A 16,194-nucleotide genomic window follows, 5' to 3' on the forward strand; every position below is an offset into this window, starting at 1 on the left:
ACGGCACAACAGGAGTCGTTTGATCGTGTTTTCCCCCGGCATCTAACACATAGATCTGCACCACCCTGTATCAATGTGCACACACACACTTGGTCGCCATTCACAAAGCTGAGCTTTATTCGTCACGTTGTACATTCAACATGCAGTAGCTGGTATAGCGCCCCTACAGGCCACTATCGGTACATCTCCCTTTTTCTAAGGATTAAGATGAAGTTGATCTCAGAGAATAACAGTTCACAGATATTACAAGTCTATATCTATAGCTTAGCATACGTACTAGAATTCTCAAGATGTACTCTCCAGCTTGTACAAATAAACAATGTAACGGTACTCTAAACAGTACAATTATTACACTTCTCTTAACTCTTTCCTTTTTTTCATTGAAAACAAACTGTAATGGAACCATACAGCATCAATTCACAAATAACCTGAGTCCAGAACAAACAGTAATGACCCTGAGAACAGAACTCCAAGTCCGCAATAAAAAATAAAATAAAAATAACAAACCCACCCTTTCTGTGCGTGTTATTAGCACTCCTCTACAAGTCTCCTAGGTTTGACAATGGACCTACTCGGCCTTTGAACCCGCTCCACCCCAGGGGAGGGTGACTCGACAGGAGGGCTGTCCGTGTCTGATTGAGTATGCCCCCCTTCTATTTGCTCTCCCGGAGTCTCCCTGTCATTGCCATTCTCTGCAGGCTGTGGTTCTGGGCGTGGAATCTTCAACAGGTGTCTCCGGTTCCTGCGGATTGTATTGCCATTCTCGGTAAGTACCTCGTATGATCTTGGAGCAGTCTCTTTAAGGACCTGTGCGACCGGTCCCCATCTTCCTTCGCATCTGACTCTCACTAGGTCCTCTCGTTCAAGAGGTCCCAAGGGCCGTGCTCTTTTGTCATAGGCACGTTTGGACCGGTCCTCTCTCTGTGTGGCCCGGTGCTCTCTCTGCGTGCGGTGGTCAGCGCGCTGGAGCAGGTGCTCTGCTGACGGCAGCTTTGTCTTGAGCCTCCTGTTCATCAGCAACTCTGCTGGTGAGCGGCCACCTTCCAGCGGTGATGCTCTGTAGTTGAGGACTGCCAGGTACGGGTCCTCACCCGCTTCCGCTGCTTTCCTTAGCAGTCGTTTCACGATTTGCACTCCCTTTTCCGCTAGACCATTTGACTGCGGGTACAGTGGGCTTGAGGTTACATGCTTGAATCCATACTGTTTTCCGAACTCTGCGAACTCCTGGCAGCTAAACTGCGGCCCATTATCACTTACTAAAGTCACTGGAATACCGTGCCTTGCGAAAATAGACTTAGAATGAGCGATCACTTGCTTTGCTGTGGTATCAGACAACAGCGCATACTCTGGATAGTTTGAATGGTAGTCCACTATGATTAAATAGTCTCTCCCTTTCAGCTGAAATAAGTCTGCACCTACTTTTTCCCATGGCTCGGTTGGTTTGCTATGAGGCAGAAGCGGCTCTCTAGGCTGCATATATCTATGCTGTTGGCAAATCCCACATCGCTGTACTACAGTCTCAATATCTCTGTTCATGTATGGCCAAAACAGTACCTCACGAGCCCGCCTCTTGCTTTTCTCTATTCCCAAATGGCCCTCATGTGCTAACTTAGCCATCTCTGGTCTCATGGAGCCGGGAACTACTATTTTGTTACCTTTAAGGAGTACCCCGTCGATCACTGTCAGTTCATCTCTAGTGTGACGATACGGACTTGGCAGTATCCTGGCCTCATCTCCTGGTGAGAGGATGGCCGCTATGACCTCCTGCAACTCTCTGTCGCTTGCTGTTTCCTGCGCGAACTGGGCCCATTTCTCATTTGATGCAGGCAGCTGGGCCTTCACACAGTCCACATGGATTTGCACCTCCTGCTCGGTGCTGCTCGGGCCCGTGTCACTCAAACTCGCTCTGCTGAGAGCGTCTGCCACTATTAAGTACTTTCCTGGAGTGAACTCGAGCGTCATGTGGTACTTCTGTAGCCGTAACATGAGACGCTGGATGCGTGGCGGTGCATCTCCAAGTGGCTTTCTGGAAATGGCAATAAGCGGCTTGTGATCAGTCTCTAGTATTATTTCCCTGCCGTAGATATATTCATGGAACTTTTCACATCCGAAAACCGCGCCTAATGTCTCTTTCTCAATTTGCGCATAGTTGCGCTCTGCAGATGACATCGTTCGGGATGCGTAAGCGACGGGAAACCATTCTGTGCCGTGTCGTTGGAGCAGCACCGCTCCGAGACCCTCTTTGGATGCATCAGTAGAGACTTTGACCGGTTTGTCAACATCATAGTACTTTAACACCGGCTCTCTGATCAGGTTGGCCTTTAACACCTCCCACTCATTTGCATGTTCGTGTTCCCACTGCCATTCGTTTTGCTTTTCCAGTAGACTACGGAGGGCCTTTGAGCTTGCAGACAGATTTGGTATGAACTTCCCCATGTAGTTGACTAACCCTAATGCTCTTTGCAGGTCTGTTTTATCTTTTGGCGCTGGCATCTCTACTATTGCCCTTATTTTCTCTGGATCAGGCTGTATCCCTTCCGCGGACAACTTGTCACCTAGGTAAGTAACCTCTGTCACCCCAAACTCACATTTCGACTTGTTCAGTTTAAGCCCTGCTTTACGTGCTTGTTCTAGCACCCCGCGTAGCCTCTCGTCGTGTTCTTCTTTTGTTGTGCCCCAGACCACTATGTCGTCAATAAACACACCCACACCCTCCATACCATCAAACAGCTGCTGCACTGTTTTGTGGAACACCTCTGGAGCTGAGCATATCCCAAACGGTAAGCGGAGAAAGCAATGCCTTCCAAATGGTGTGTTAAAGGTACACAGTTTGGAGCTGTCTTCGTCTAGAACGATCTGATAGAACCCTGATGATGCGTCTAACTTAGAAAAGAAACGCGCGCCTGCCATAGCATTAGTTATGTCTGAGTTAGTTGGTAGTTTGTAGTGTTCTCTTTTGATCCACTTATTCAGGTCTTTTGGGTCTATACAGAGCCTCAAGTCACCATTCTTTTTCTCAACTATCACCAGAGAACTGACCCACTCAGTCGGTTCCTCTACTTTCCTCACTATGCCCTTCTCTATAAGGGCTTGTAGTTCTGCTTTCAGCCTAGCTTTAAGGGTCACCGGCACCTTCCTTGCCGGGTGGATGACAGGTTCCGCATTTGCTTTTAACTGTATTCTGTACTGCCCAGGTAGGCATCCTATACCACCGAATACGTCTCTATATTGCTTCCTTATTTTTTCTGTGTCTGCTACAGTCTCATGCTGTTTCTCAGCTGCACCACTAGGTGTCACTACAGACCTGTCAATTACATGCACTCTTTTGATGAGGCCCAATCTCTCACAGGATTTCAGACCTAATATGGTCTGTCTATCACCCTCAACCAACACAAACATAGCATTAACAGAGTGCCCTTTCCTTGACAGTGTGACCCTACATACCCCTTTTGTAGGAATCGGTTCATCATTGTACGTTCTCAGATTTATCTTTTTCACATGCACTTTTGGCTTCTTGTACAGTTTATTAAAGTCTTTCATCGTCAGTATGTTCACCTGAGCCCCCGTGTCCAATTTCAGAGGAATTGTCGTTCCATTGATTTCCAGATTGGCTATCCACTCCTCCTTATTGTCCTCGTTCTCCACAGTTCCCACGAACCACTTCTCGTCATCCTCGTCTGTGTCGGTCGTGTCGCTGCCTTGTTGCACCACCTGTACTTTCTTTGACAGGCAGCATCGGGCGTAGTGATTCTTCCTACCGCATTTGCGACAGTCCACACCGTAAGCCGGGCAGTTATTCGCTGCATGTCTGCCCCCGCATCTGTCACAGTCTGTGTCCTTTGTGGGCCTGGGCGCGCGGGACTTTCCTTTGCTGTTCCACTTGCTAGCGGCCCTCTCATGCACCGCGTCCACCGATGCTGGTTCGGGCTCGAATGACTTGAGCTGCATCTTGGCGCTCTCTGACGCCTGGCAGATTTGTACTGCCTTCTCCAGGCTCAAATCGGATTCTCTGAGCAGTTGCATTCTCACCTTCTTGTCGACAACGCCGATGACGACCTGATCCCTTATTAGCGAGTCACACAATGTGCCAAAGTTGCACGACTGGCTTTTCAGACGCAAGTCCGTGACAAACTGTTCAATGGATTCTGACTCGGCCTGTACTCTGTTGCGAAAAACATACCGTTCGTACGTCTCATTTTTCCTAGGTGTGCAATATTCCTCAAACTTTGCTAGCACTGCTGCATACTTTTGGTCATCGCCCTCAGGAAACCGAAACGTGTTGAAAACGTCCCTCGCGGCTCTGCCTGCCACTGTGAGAAGCAGTGCTACCCTTCGACGTTCATGTTTCGCCTCTTCCAGACCGATTGCCAACACGTACAGCTCAAAACTTTGCTTGAAAGCTTTCCAGTTCTCGTGGACATTTCCACTTAACTTCAACTCGTCCGGCGACCGAATGTTATTCATCTTTGTAGGCTAGTGTCACCCCACTCCTGGTACCATGTATCAATGTGCACACACACACTTGGTCGCCATTCACAAAGCTGAGCTTTATTCGTCACGTTGTACATTCAACATGCAGTAGCTGGTATAGCGCCCCTACAGGCCACTATCGGTACACACCCTATCATCATTGTTGAAGGAATAGCCGGCTGAACGCCCCTCGTTGAGACTGACAACTCCGGTGATATTTTCAGCCTGTGATCTCATGAAAAGTCCGAATGTCTGATCAGGGTAATGCTTCTTCCTCTTCCGCGGTGCCAACACTAGGGAGCCCAGACGATCGACCTCGGCGTCTGATCCGATGTCATTGAACTCCATGCATGCGAAATCATCACAAGTATCCATTGTTGAGTCTTTGACATTTAAGTGATAGACACAGCTAGGCTATTTAAACACATTTCAACCCTTGCTAGTCAACTCCTCCTAAACACCTACGTCAACATTCGTTTTGGACCAGCCCTCATATTCACACCCGAGCCAAAGGGGGTGTGTTCTGAACAAATGGCGGGGGCAAATAAACCCTCAACGGGGGCAAATAAACCCCCCTTCTGTAAAAGATCAATACCTTATGATTTATGACCCCCCATAAAAGATCAAAGGAAATCGAGATCAAAGAAAGGTGCCGGGTATATCTACTAACCTCTCTTTCTCAAACCTACAGTAGAACTCGTTCAGCTCGTTAGCGAGAGGGAGGTTGTCGGACATCAGCGGGGACTTGGGTTTGTAGTTGGTGATGGTCTTTAGGCCTTTCCAGACGGAGGCGGAATCCCCCTCAGAGAGCTGTTGCTGCAGCTTCTCCGAAAAGCGATGCTTCGCCTCCTTCACCGCTTTGGCGAACCTGTACTTGGCCTGCTTGACCCGGTCCACGTCCCCACTGCGCCTAGCCACCTCCTTCTCTGACCTCAGACGCCTTAGTTGGGATGAAAACCAGGGCTTGTCGTTGTTGAAAGACTTCCTGGAGCGGAGGGGGACACACACCTCCTCGCCAAAGCTGATAAATGATGTAACAGTGTCTGTGTATACATCCAGATTGTTACCAGCCTCTGGCCCCGCCCACTCCACCAAGTCCTGGTCACAGCCTGCACTCTCCAACCAGGCGCAGAGTCGCTCACATGCCTCACTGGACCACACCCTGAAGCGCCGTACAACAGGCTTAGAGAGTTTTAACCTCTGCCTGTAGCGAGGGATCAGGTGTATGAGGATGTGGTCACTGTGGCTCAGTGCGGCACGGGGGACAGAATGGTAGGCTTGTCGAGCTGTACAGTAGCAATGGTCCAGAGTGTTCACCCCCCTGGTGGGACACGTGACTTGCTGCCTGTATTTGGGGAGCACCCGGCTAAGATTAGCCTGGTTAAAATCCCCGATAACAACAACAAAACTGTCCGGGTAACTACGTTCCACACTCATCAATTGCTCTGCCAGTGTGTCTACTGCTGCGGTGACGTCAGCATCAGGTGGAATGTAGACACACGCGAGAATGAATGAGCTGAACTCGCGGGGGGAATAGAATGGACGACAGAGGATGAATAGGGATTCTATAGCCGTGGAACAGTGTTTGTGGAGCACTGTCACCTCGGAACTCCAGCGCTCGTTTACAAAGAACAGTAACCCCCCACCCCTAGACTTGCTCACCGCCTCGAAGTCTCTGTCAGCCCGGAACGCGGAGAATCCCTCTAGCTCCACCGCCTCGTCAGGAACAGATGGCGACAGATGGGTCTCCGTAAACGCGAAGACAGCCGAGGAGTGGAAGTCGCTGTTCCTCGCAACGAGACACCGGAGTTCATCCATTTTATTGCAAAGGGAGTTCACGTTGCTCAGAAAAATGCCCGGTAGTGGTGGTCGCGTCCCTCTCCGCCGAAGGCGAACCAAGCAGCCGGCTCTCCGACCTCGCTGCCTCCTGATCCACCTCACAGCACTGGCGAAAAACGCGGTCCCCCTCACAAGCATATCCAGAATGTCCGTGGAACGGGTGAGTAGTTTGGGGAAGATGTCCGGTGGGGTTAAACCCCGATGTGCAGTGGAGGTGGTGGTGGAGGTGGTGGTGGTGGTGGAGGTGGAGGTGGTGGAGGTGGTGGTGGTGGAGGTGGAGGTGGTGGAGGTGGTTGTGGTGGTGGAGGTGGTGGTGGAGGTGGTGGTGGAGGTGGTGGTGGTGGTGGAGGTGGTGGTGGAGGTGGAGGTGGTGGTGGAGGTGGTGGTGGAGGTGGAGGTGGAGGTGGTGGTGGTGGAGGTGGAGGTGGTGGAGGTGGTGGTGGTGGTGGTGGAGATGGTGGAGGTGGAGGTGGTGGAGGTGGAGGTGGTGGAGGTGGAGGTGGTGGTGGAGGTGGTGGAGGTGGTGGAGGTGGTGGTGGTGGTGGTGGAGGTGGTGGAGGTGGTGGAGGTGGAGGTGGGTGTGTTGGAGTTTGAGGTCTCTGGAGTTTATTGACTGCAGTTTTAGTTCTGTGAGACGTATGAATATGTAAATCTGTATGTAAATCTGTCCATTTGAAGTTGAGGGCAAAACGTTTCCTTGTATGGTCATGTTGTTCGAGGTTGCTATGGTAACCGTAAGAGACACAAATGAGGTCAACTGTGTGACATTTCTAAATGCATGTAGTGGTTTCAACACCTCCTCCCTCTCTCTTCTCTCTCCTCCTCTTCTCTCTCCTCTCTCTTCTCTCTCCTCCTCTTCTCTCTTCTCTCTCCTCCCCCTCTCTCTCTCCTCCCTCTCTCTTCTCTCTCCTCCCCCTCTCTCCTCCCTCTCTCTTCTCTCCTTCCTCTCTCTCCTCCCTCTCTTCTCTCTCCTCCCCCTCTCTTCTCTCTCCTCCCTCTCTCTTCTCTCTCCTCCCTCTCTCTCTCCTCCCTCTCTCTTCTCTCTCCTCCCTCTCTCTTCTCTCTCCTCCCTCTCTTCTCTCTCCTCCTCTTCTCTCTTCTCTCACCTCCTCTTCTCTCTCTCTCTTCTCTCCTCCCTCTCTTCTCTCTCCTCCTCTGTCACAGTGCGAGAGGTAAACAGACTGTTTAAGAGGCAGAATCCCCGGAAGGCAGCTGGTCCGGATTCCGTCTCTCCCTCTGTCCTGAAGCACTGCGCCGACCAGCTGGCCCCGGTGTTTACCCACATCTTCAACGCCTCGCTGGAGCTGTGTCACGTCCCAGCGTGCTTCAAGGCATCAACCATCATCCCCGTCCCCAAGAAGGCCAAGGTCACAGGCCTCAACGACTACAGACCCGTCGCTCTGACCTCTGTCGTCATGAAGGTCCTGGAGCGCCTTGTCCTGGCCTACCTGAAGCTCATCACGGATCCTGTGCTGGACCCCCTGCAGTTCGCGTACAGAGCCAATAGATCCACGGAGGACGCCGTGAACATGGCTCTGCACTACGTACTAGAACACCTAGACACTGCAGGCAACTACGCCAGGATCCTGTTCGTGGACTTCAGCTCGGCCTTCAACACGATCCTCCCACACATCCTGGAGCACCAGCTATCCCTGCTGCAGGTGCCGGTCTCCACCTGCAGGTGGATCACGGACTTCCTGATTGACAGGTCTCAGCGGGTGAAGCTGGGGAAGAGCATTTCCAGCTCCAGGTCCACCAGCACGGGCTCCCCGCAGGGCTGCGTCCTGTCTCCAGCACTATTCTCCCTTTACACCAACAGCTGTGTCTCCCGCCACCCCTCGGTCAAGCTCCTGAAGTTTGCAGATGACACCACCCTGGTGGGCCTCATCTCCGGGGGGGACGAATCTGCCTACAGGGGTGAGATCGAGGGGCTGCAGAGCTGGTGCAGTTTAAACAATCTGGAGCTAAATGCTCTGAAAACAGTGGAGATGGTGGTGGACGTCCGAAGGAAAGCAGCCCTGCCCCCTCCCATCACGCTGGGAGGTACCCCGGTGGCCTCCGTGGAGTCATGCCGCTTTCTAGGCATGACCATCTCCCGGGACCTAAAGTGGGAGCAGAACACCGAGGCCCTCACGAAGAAGGCCCAGAAGAGGATGTTCTTCCTCCGGCAGCTGAGGAAACTCAGGCTGCCGAGGTCCATGATGGTCCAGTTTTACACGGCCATCATAGAGTCCATCCTCACCCACTCCATCATCACCTGGTTCCCTGCTGCAACGACCAAGGACAAGGCCAAGTTGCAGCGGGTGCTACGTTCAGCAGAGAGGGTGATCGGCTGTCCCTTGCCCTCCCTCAACTCCCTGCATGACACCAGGGCTCTGAGGAGGGCAAGGAAGATCATGGCAGACCCCTTCCACCCCGGCCACGGCCTCCTCACCCTGCTTCCCTCTGGAAGAAGGTTGCGGCTGCCTAAGGCACTGAAGGCCCGCCACAGGCTCAGTTTCTACCCCTCAGCCGCCAGGCTGATAAATGACTCTGGCTTCCCCCCCGCCCCCGCCCCCAAGTCTGCCCAGGACTGAATATGCACTGGACTCACTGTAAAAACTCTGCACTGCACTTTATACCGCACTATCCAATGCACTGTTGTCTGTCCTGTGTTGTTGTTGTTGTGTTGTCCTGTTTTTTGACACGTGAAAAAAGTATAAACGCACTTGCTGTGGTGACGAAGCAAATTCCTATATGTGTAATGCATAGTGGCAATAAACGTTATCTGAATCTGAATCTGAATCTGAATCTCCTCCTCTTCTCTCTTCTCTCTTCTCTCACCTCCTCTTTCCTCAGTCTCTTCCCATATCAACACCGTCACTGGGCTCGGAGTGGAACAAGTCAGAGGTGTTTGGGTGTTCAGTTCAGCTTGAGTCCAGCTCTGCAGACTGCCTGCCTGTCCATCACTTCAGTCCCACAGCCCCGTAGTCAAGTCTCTCTCTCATAGCCTCTCTATCTCTCCCCCCCCCCCTCTCTCTCTCTCTCTTTCTATCAAGCAACACTTGTCTGGGTCACCGTCACACACCCCTCCTTTCTCCCGCCACCCGTCCCATTAAGAGATGAGACAGCTGTTGGTCTTGTTCATCGGGGGCCTGATCCCCGTGTCTTTGGGGAAGGTCTCCCTGCGCCGCCTCAGCGCCGGGCTCAGCCGGCTGGGCAGGTTAGTCTGCTGCAGGAGCTCTCTCCTCCCTCTCTCTTCTCTCTCCTCCCTCTCTCATCTCTCTCCTCCCTCTCTCTCCTCTCTCCTCCCTCTCTCTTCTCTCTCCTCCCCCTCTCTCCTCCCTCTCTCTTCTCTCTCCTCCCTCTCTCTCCTCCCTCTCTCTTCTCTCTCCTCCCCCTCTCTCCTCCCTCTCTCTTCTCTCTCCTCCCTCTCTCTTCTCTCTCCTCCCTCTCTCTTCTCTCTCCTCCTCTTCTCTCTCCTCCCTCTCTCTCCTCCCTCTCTCTTCTCTCTCCTCCTCTTCTCTCTTCCCTCTTCTCTCACCTCCTCTTCTCTCTCCTCCCTCTCTCTCCTCCCTCTCACCTCCAGCACGTTGGCGTTCTCCTTGGCCGAAGCCTCCAGGAAGCTGTTGTTCCAGTCCATCTCCACGGTCGACAGGACGTCGTCGCTCGCCACCTGCCTCTCGCCCCCCCGGTCCGACTTGTTGCCCACGACGACGATGGGCGTGTACTTGTCCTCCTTGACCTCCAGGATCTCGTTGCGGAGGCTCTTGACGGCCTCCAGGGACTCGGGGTCGTCCACGGCGTAGACGAGGGCGAAGGCGTCGCTGTTCTGGATGCTGATAAACCATTTTCTCTGTTTCTGTTGATTGAAGGAAGTGGATTGGGAAGTGGAGCTAGCCTTTGTGATTGGACGTAGAGGAAAACACATTAAGGTGAGTTTGATAAACCCTCTAGGTATGATGCCTATGATGTATGACACTAATTACACATTTTTACCATATTTAACTAAATGTCTCCCTCAATAATATACACATACACACACAAACATAAACTCTCTCTCAGGAAGAGGATGCTCTCTCCTACGTGGCTGGGTTTACAGTGGCTAATGATGTCAGCGCACGTGATTGGCAGATGAAACGCAATGGGAAGCAGTGGCTGCTGGGAAAAACCTTTGACAGCTTCTGCCCTCTTGGTCCAGCCTTAGTGACCACCGCTGCTGTGAACGGTGAGAGAAGACAGCGATAAAGTACAGGAGCACATATTGTGAAAGAGTAATTGTTTGTGAATAGTACTCTTTTAATCATGTATTAGAAAGTCATGGCTGTTTTTCTGTGTATTTGTTGTCAATCAGACCCTCATAAACTGGGTGTTCGCTGTCTGGTGAACGGAGCAACAGTCCAAAGCAGCAACACAGACCAATTGATCTTTAAGACAGAGAAGCTGGTAGCCTGGGTCTCACAGTAAGGACTGTTGGTTATCATACACAGGTCACCTTCGTAACACTAATGGAGCTGGCTTAATACATCATAATGATGCCCTATCTTGACATCTGGTGGTATCTTACAATTGAGTCCACACAGGCAATGGAACAGAGTAGCAGTGGCGGATACAGAAAGTGGCTGATGGGTGGGCCTGGAAAAATCTGGGTAGGCCTGAGTGAAACTCATCACCGCACGTTTTAGACCTATGTATGAGCAGCCAGATGGATGGAACACAACCGGGCTCGCGATCATAGGCGCCGATTTATGTTTCTGCCCGTGGGTGCTCGAAACATTTGGGTACGACCAACACGCATGCACACACACGCACACGCACGCACGCACACACGCAAAATATTCGCAGGGATTGGAGGAGATCACTATGCAGACCATGAAACGGAAAATAAATAAAGTAAACCCAGAGAATGCAACGGACAGCCAAACAAGTTATTATAATACACACACGCAAGGCATTCAAGCGCACGCAATAGTCAATGAATTAACCAATAACCATCAACTATGGAGGACCAAGTCTGACAGAATTAACAATAAATATATAGGTACATAAATGAATGTATGAACAAATAAATGAACGAATACACACAGTATAACGAAATACAATTCTATATGTATTTATTCTTATTAATACATGAATTATGAGCTTATTAGTGGTTAGTGGTTAGGGTGGTTAGTGGCAGGCCTCCCTGCACAGCGGGCTGTAATCATACAAACACAAATGAAATAGCCAATCAGTAGCCTGTCACAATTCAGAACTCCCTCGCTCACAGAGGGTGCCTGCAATCATAAATGTATGCCACGGTGGGCCAGACTAAAATATGAAACCATGGCCTACCTTATCGGTTGGTTATACAAGGCGGAGTCGTCTGGGTTTTGAATTGAATAAATTGATGACTCGTGTTTGTCACAGGCCTGCCGGAGACGTTTCCAATTGTTGTATCCATCTCTTATAAAAGTGAACTCCGTGTGCGCCTCTGGGAAATGTCGACACACTTTACAAAAAATAGCGTCTCTTTCTTTACTATATATTCCATCCACTTGAACTTCTCGTACCAATTTCTACTGAAGGAGCGCGATTTCCCATCTATTACAGTGGTAGGGAATGTTACCAGCTTTGGTTGAGTGGCTGGTTCCTCCATGGCTGACAGATCCGAGTGTAGTCCTACCAGTTAGCTCTTCACAAGCCGGTGGCAATGTCGGTCGCTTCGGTGGAGCTTTAGCGTGTATGCTCAAGTTAGCATTAGATGTTGAAGCTGTGGCCATTTCTCCCTCTTTATCCCCAGGGCCAGCACACATCTCATCACAATCCTCCTCTCTGTCTTTGGACAAGGCCTGGTCCAAACTTTCATTATTTTCACTGACTTCCAGACGTGGCTTTTTAAGAAAGCGGGTCAATGTTAGCTGTTTAGCCATCGTAGCGCGCACACTGAACAACTGGTCAAGGTCAACTGAACAATCAGAGTAAACGTAAAAGAGGAAGCCATGTAAACGTAAGAGAGGAAGTTGAATATTATTAGTATTAATACATACTTTTAATCATTTCCAAGACAAAACTATTCACATTACAGTTAGTTAGTGAAAATTAAACTTTAAAAATATTTTATTATTAAAAAATATGTATTTTTATGAATCTGACTGGGTGGGCCAGCTGTCAATCTGGGTGGGCCTAGAGTAGTAGTGTTTGTTGAAGTGTGCTTAACCCAACCTGTGTTTCTTGTATGCATCTACTATGTGTTTGTGTCCTGTTAGGTTTGTGACGCTGAGTCCAGGTGATGTGTTTCTGACCGGTACTCCTCCAGGTGTGGGTGTGTTCCGGGACCCACCAGTCTTCCTCAAGGTGATTGCAGCAAACTACCCGTGGTGTAGTGGTTACATCTTTTCTAGTGTCTTCTGTTGACTACCAAATCAACACCTAGCTACTGCCCCATGTCTAAATCTGAAAGATGGTGTATTCAATTTGACAAAAATATCCACTAAGCCTATAAGAAGAAACTTTAGCTCTAGTACCTCCATATTGCTTACATCTGTCTGACCCTTTCATATCAATATGCAGGTGTTTAAGATGGGGCTTATGGGTTGATGTAGACTTCAGCATATGTAAGGACTAATGGAGAATTCCCCTGTGTGTTTCAGAAAGGAGATGTGGTGGAGTGTCAGATAGACCAGGTGGGAGCCATAAGGAACACAGTGGTCTGACTCCCAGCCAGCTGATTCGTCATATCTCCTGTCAATCATTGAATGATTGCAATTGATTGGTGTCTTTATGGACCCACGTGCAATTACTGTCAGTCATCAGACCAAGTGGGAGCCATAAAGAACACAGTGGTCTGAATCACAGCCATCTGATTGGTCATATCTCCTGTCAGTCATTGAATGATTGCAATTGATTGGTCGCTTTATGGACCCAAGTGCAATCACTGTCAGTGTCATAAGATCACTGAGTAATGTTGAGCTAAACTGATTACATTTATCAAATTAGATTGATATCTAAATGGTGCATGTTTTCCTATAAAAATCAATAGATTTTGTTTGTGGAATGGACTGGATATCTTTTATAAAATCAAGTACTTTCTTCACATGCGTGTCCTGTGATGATTTCTTTTTAATCAAATTAAATCTACTGTCCGACTTCAACGTACCTGGCCAAAAGAAATAAATAGAGCACCATAGACACATAGAACGTAAGAGGCACCATAGAAACATAGAACGTAAGAGGCACCATAGACACATGTCACATAAGAGGCACCATAGACACATAGAACGTAAGAGGCACCATAGACACATGTCACATAAGAGGCACCATAGACACATAGAACGTAAGAGGCACCATAGACACATAGAACGTAAGAGGCACCATAGAAACATCAGTGTTTCCTCTACATGCATTTATTCGTGGCGGGCCGCCACAATAGAATTTCCTCCGCCACCATTCAGATTTCTCAAAAAAAAAAAAAAAAAAAATAGCCCGCTTTTCAGACCTTCACAGCGCTAGACACACCCACAAGCGCGAAGCGACGCGCTTGCAAAACTGTTTTGTGATTGGTCGAATACATCTAGGCTGCGTCTAGTCTACAAACTACTTCAAATGTTACAATCCATTACAGATTGATTAGCAACACTGCATCAGCACGACGGTGGGTTATTGCATTCTATGGTTCGTGTTCTTATACCAGTGCTCAGTATACAAGTATTTTAAATGAACATTCGTAATGTAGTCTGATGTTCATGGTCAACTAAATCAGGCTATTTTGTGAAACAATTATGTTTCCGCTACCTTAGAACTACTTAAAGTAATTGCCAGAAATGTTAGCTAGCAATGTTAGCTAGCTATGTGTTCATAAATTCCTGGTTCCATTTTCAGATGAGTTTGTTAAAGTATTTCAAACGAAAAGTACCAGAAGATGAGGAAGATGGTCAGGTAACCACACATAGTGAAAAATATGATGATAAATACGATGTAATAATATGATGAGACGGTATGATATGGCACGTGGTCATATGGTGGTCTTGCGGCCTGTCTCGTTCCAGCGAGTCAACTCGTATACATTGTGCGCTCTGCGCTGCGGGCTATCTTGTAACTTCGCAAACAATAGCAGCATTTAAAATGTTTTTTTTAAAAGTTTAGTTTATGTTCAACTGGAAAAGGTAGTGAGCACAGAATTTCGTGTTTTGAATCTGCTAAAATTGCCTTTTAAAAAAGCCTGGAGCAGGAGAGAAGAGTGGAGCAGCAGAGAAAAGAGTAGCAGGAGAGAAGGGTGGAGGAGAGAAGAGTGGAGCAGCAGAGAAGAGTGGAGCAGCAGAGAAGAGTGGAGGAGAGAAGAGTGGAGCAGCAGAGAAGAGTGGAGCAGAGAAGAGTGGAGCAGCAGAGAAGAGTGGAGGAGAGAAGAGTGGAGCAGCAGAGAAGAGTGGAGCAGCAGAGAAGAGTGGAGGAGAGAAGAGTGGAGCAGCAGAGAAGAGTGGAGGAGAGAAGAGTGGAGCAGCAGAGAAGAGTGGAGCAGGAGAGAAGAGTGGAGCAGCAGAGAAGAGTGGAGGAGAGAAGAGTGGAGCAGCAGAGAAGAGTGGAGCAGCAGAGAAGAGTGGAGCAGCAGAGAAGAGTGGAGGAGAGAAGAGTGGAGCAGCAGAGAAGAGTGGAGGAGAGAAGCGTGGAGGAGAGAAGAGTGGAGCAGCAGAGAAGAGTGGAGGAGAGAAGAGTGGAGCAGCAGAGAAGAGTGGAGGAGAGAAGAGTGGAGCAGCAGAGAAGAGTGGAGGAGAGAAGAGTGGAGGAGAGAAGAGTGGAGGAGAGAAGAGTGGAGGAGAGAAGAGTGGAGCAGCAGAGAAGAGTGGAGCAGGAGAGAAGAGTGGAGCAGCAGAGAAGAGTGGAGGAGAGAAGAGTGGAGCAGCAGAGAAGAGTGGAGGAGAGAAGAGTGGAGGAGCAGAGAAGAGTGGAGGAGAGAAGAGTGGAGCAGCAGAGAAGAGTGGAGGAGAGAAGAGTGGAGCAGCAGAGAAGAGTGGAGCAGGAGAGAAGAGTGGAGCAGCAGAGAAGAGTGGAGGAGAGAAGAGTGGAGCAGCAGAGAAGAGTGGAGGAGAGAAGAGTGGAGCAGCAGAGAAGAGTGGAGCAGCAGAGAAGAGTGGAGCAGCAGAGAAGAGTGGAGGAGAGAAGAGTGGAGCAGCAGAGAAGAGTGGAGCAGCAGAGAAGAGTGGAGCAGCAGAGAAGAGTGGAGGAGAGAAGAGTGGAGCAGCAGAGAAGAGTGGAGCAGCAGAGAAGAGTGGAGCAGCAGAGAAGAGTGGAGGAGAGAAGAGTGGAGCAGCAGAGAAGAGTGGAGCAGCAGAGAAGAGTGGAGGAGAGAAGAGTGGAGCAGCAGAGAAGAGTGGAGGAGAGAAGAGTGGAGCAGCAGAGAAGAGTGGAGGAGAGAAGAGTGGAGCAGCAGAGAAGAGTGGAGGAGAGAAGAGTGGAGCAGTAGAGAAGAGTGGAGCAGCAGAGAAGAGTGGAGGAGAGAAGAGTGGAGGAGAGAAGAGTGGAGCAGCAGAGAAGAGTGGAGCAGGAGAGAAGAGTGGAGGAGAGAAGAGTGGAGCAGCAGAGAAGAGTGGAGCAGCAGAGAAGAGTGGAGCAGCAGAGAAGAGTGGAGGAGAGAAGAGTGGAGCAGCAGAGAAGAGTGGAGGAGAGAAGAGTGGAGCAGCAGAGAAGAGTGGAGCAGCAGAGAAGAGTGGAGCAGCAGAGAAGAGTGGAGGAGAGAAGAGTGGAGCAGCAGAGAAGAGTGGAGGAGAGAAGAGTGGAGGAGAGAAGAGTGGAGCAGCAGAGAAGAGTGGAGGAGAGAAGAGTGGAGCAGCAGAGAAGAGTGGAGCAGGAGAGAAGAGTGGAGCAGCAGAGAAGCAGGGAGACAAAGGAAAACACAGACTCTCAGGCTGGGACCCTAAATGGGCAGAGAAC

At 49.8% G+C, this 16,194-nt stretch overlaps 2 protein-coding genes across 2 annotated transcripts; one reads left to right on the top strand and one right to left on the bottom strand.

Annotated features, from left to right (window-relative positions):
- Positions 1–9,403: 9,403 nt before the first annotated feature.
- Positions 9,404–10,156, bottom strand: LOC308149953 (GTP-binding protein Rhes-like; the record flags this gene model as incomplete). The annotated part of the gene is made up of 2 exons (XM_080522831.1): positions 9,404–9,541; positions 9,872–10,156. Coding segments are annotated over 2 exons (423 nt in total), but the record flags the coding sequence as incomplete, so codon positions are not given.
- A 1-nt stretch (position 10,157) lies between these two features.
- LOC308149954 (oxaloacetate tautomerase fahd2, mitochondrial-like) lies at positions 10,158–13,014 on the top strand (the record flags this gene model as incomplete). The annotated part of the gene is made up of 5 exons (XM_080522832.1): positions 10,158–10,223; positions 10,354–10,516; positions 10,643–10,751; positions 12,537–12,624; positions 12,921–13,014. Coding segments are annotated over 5 exons (489 nt in total), but the record flags the coding sequence as incomplete, so codon positions are not given.
- Positions 13,015–16,194: the final 3,180 nt, after the last annotated feature.

This window comes from Nansenia antarctica (assembly GCF_963989245.1).
Source record: "Nansenia antarctica genome assembly, chromosome: 2".
In the NCBI taxonomy this organism is placed as follows: domain Eukaryota; kingdom Metazoa; phylum Chordata; class Actinopteri; order Argentiniformes; family Microstomatidae; genus Nansenia; species Nansenia antarctica.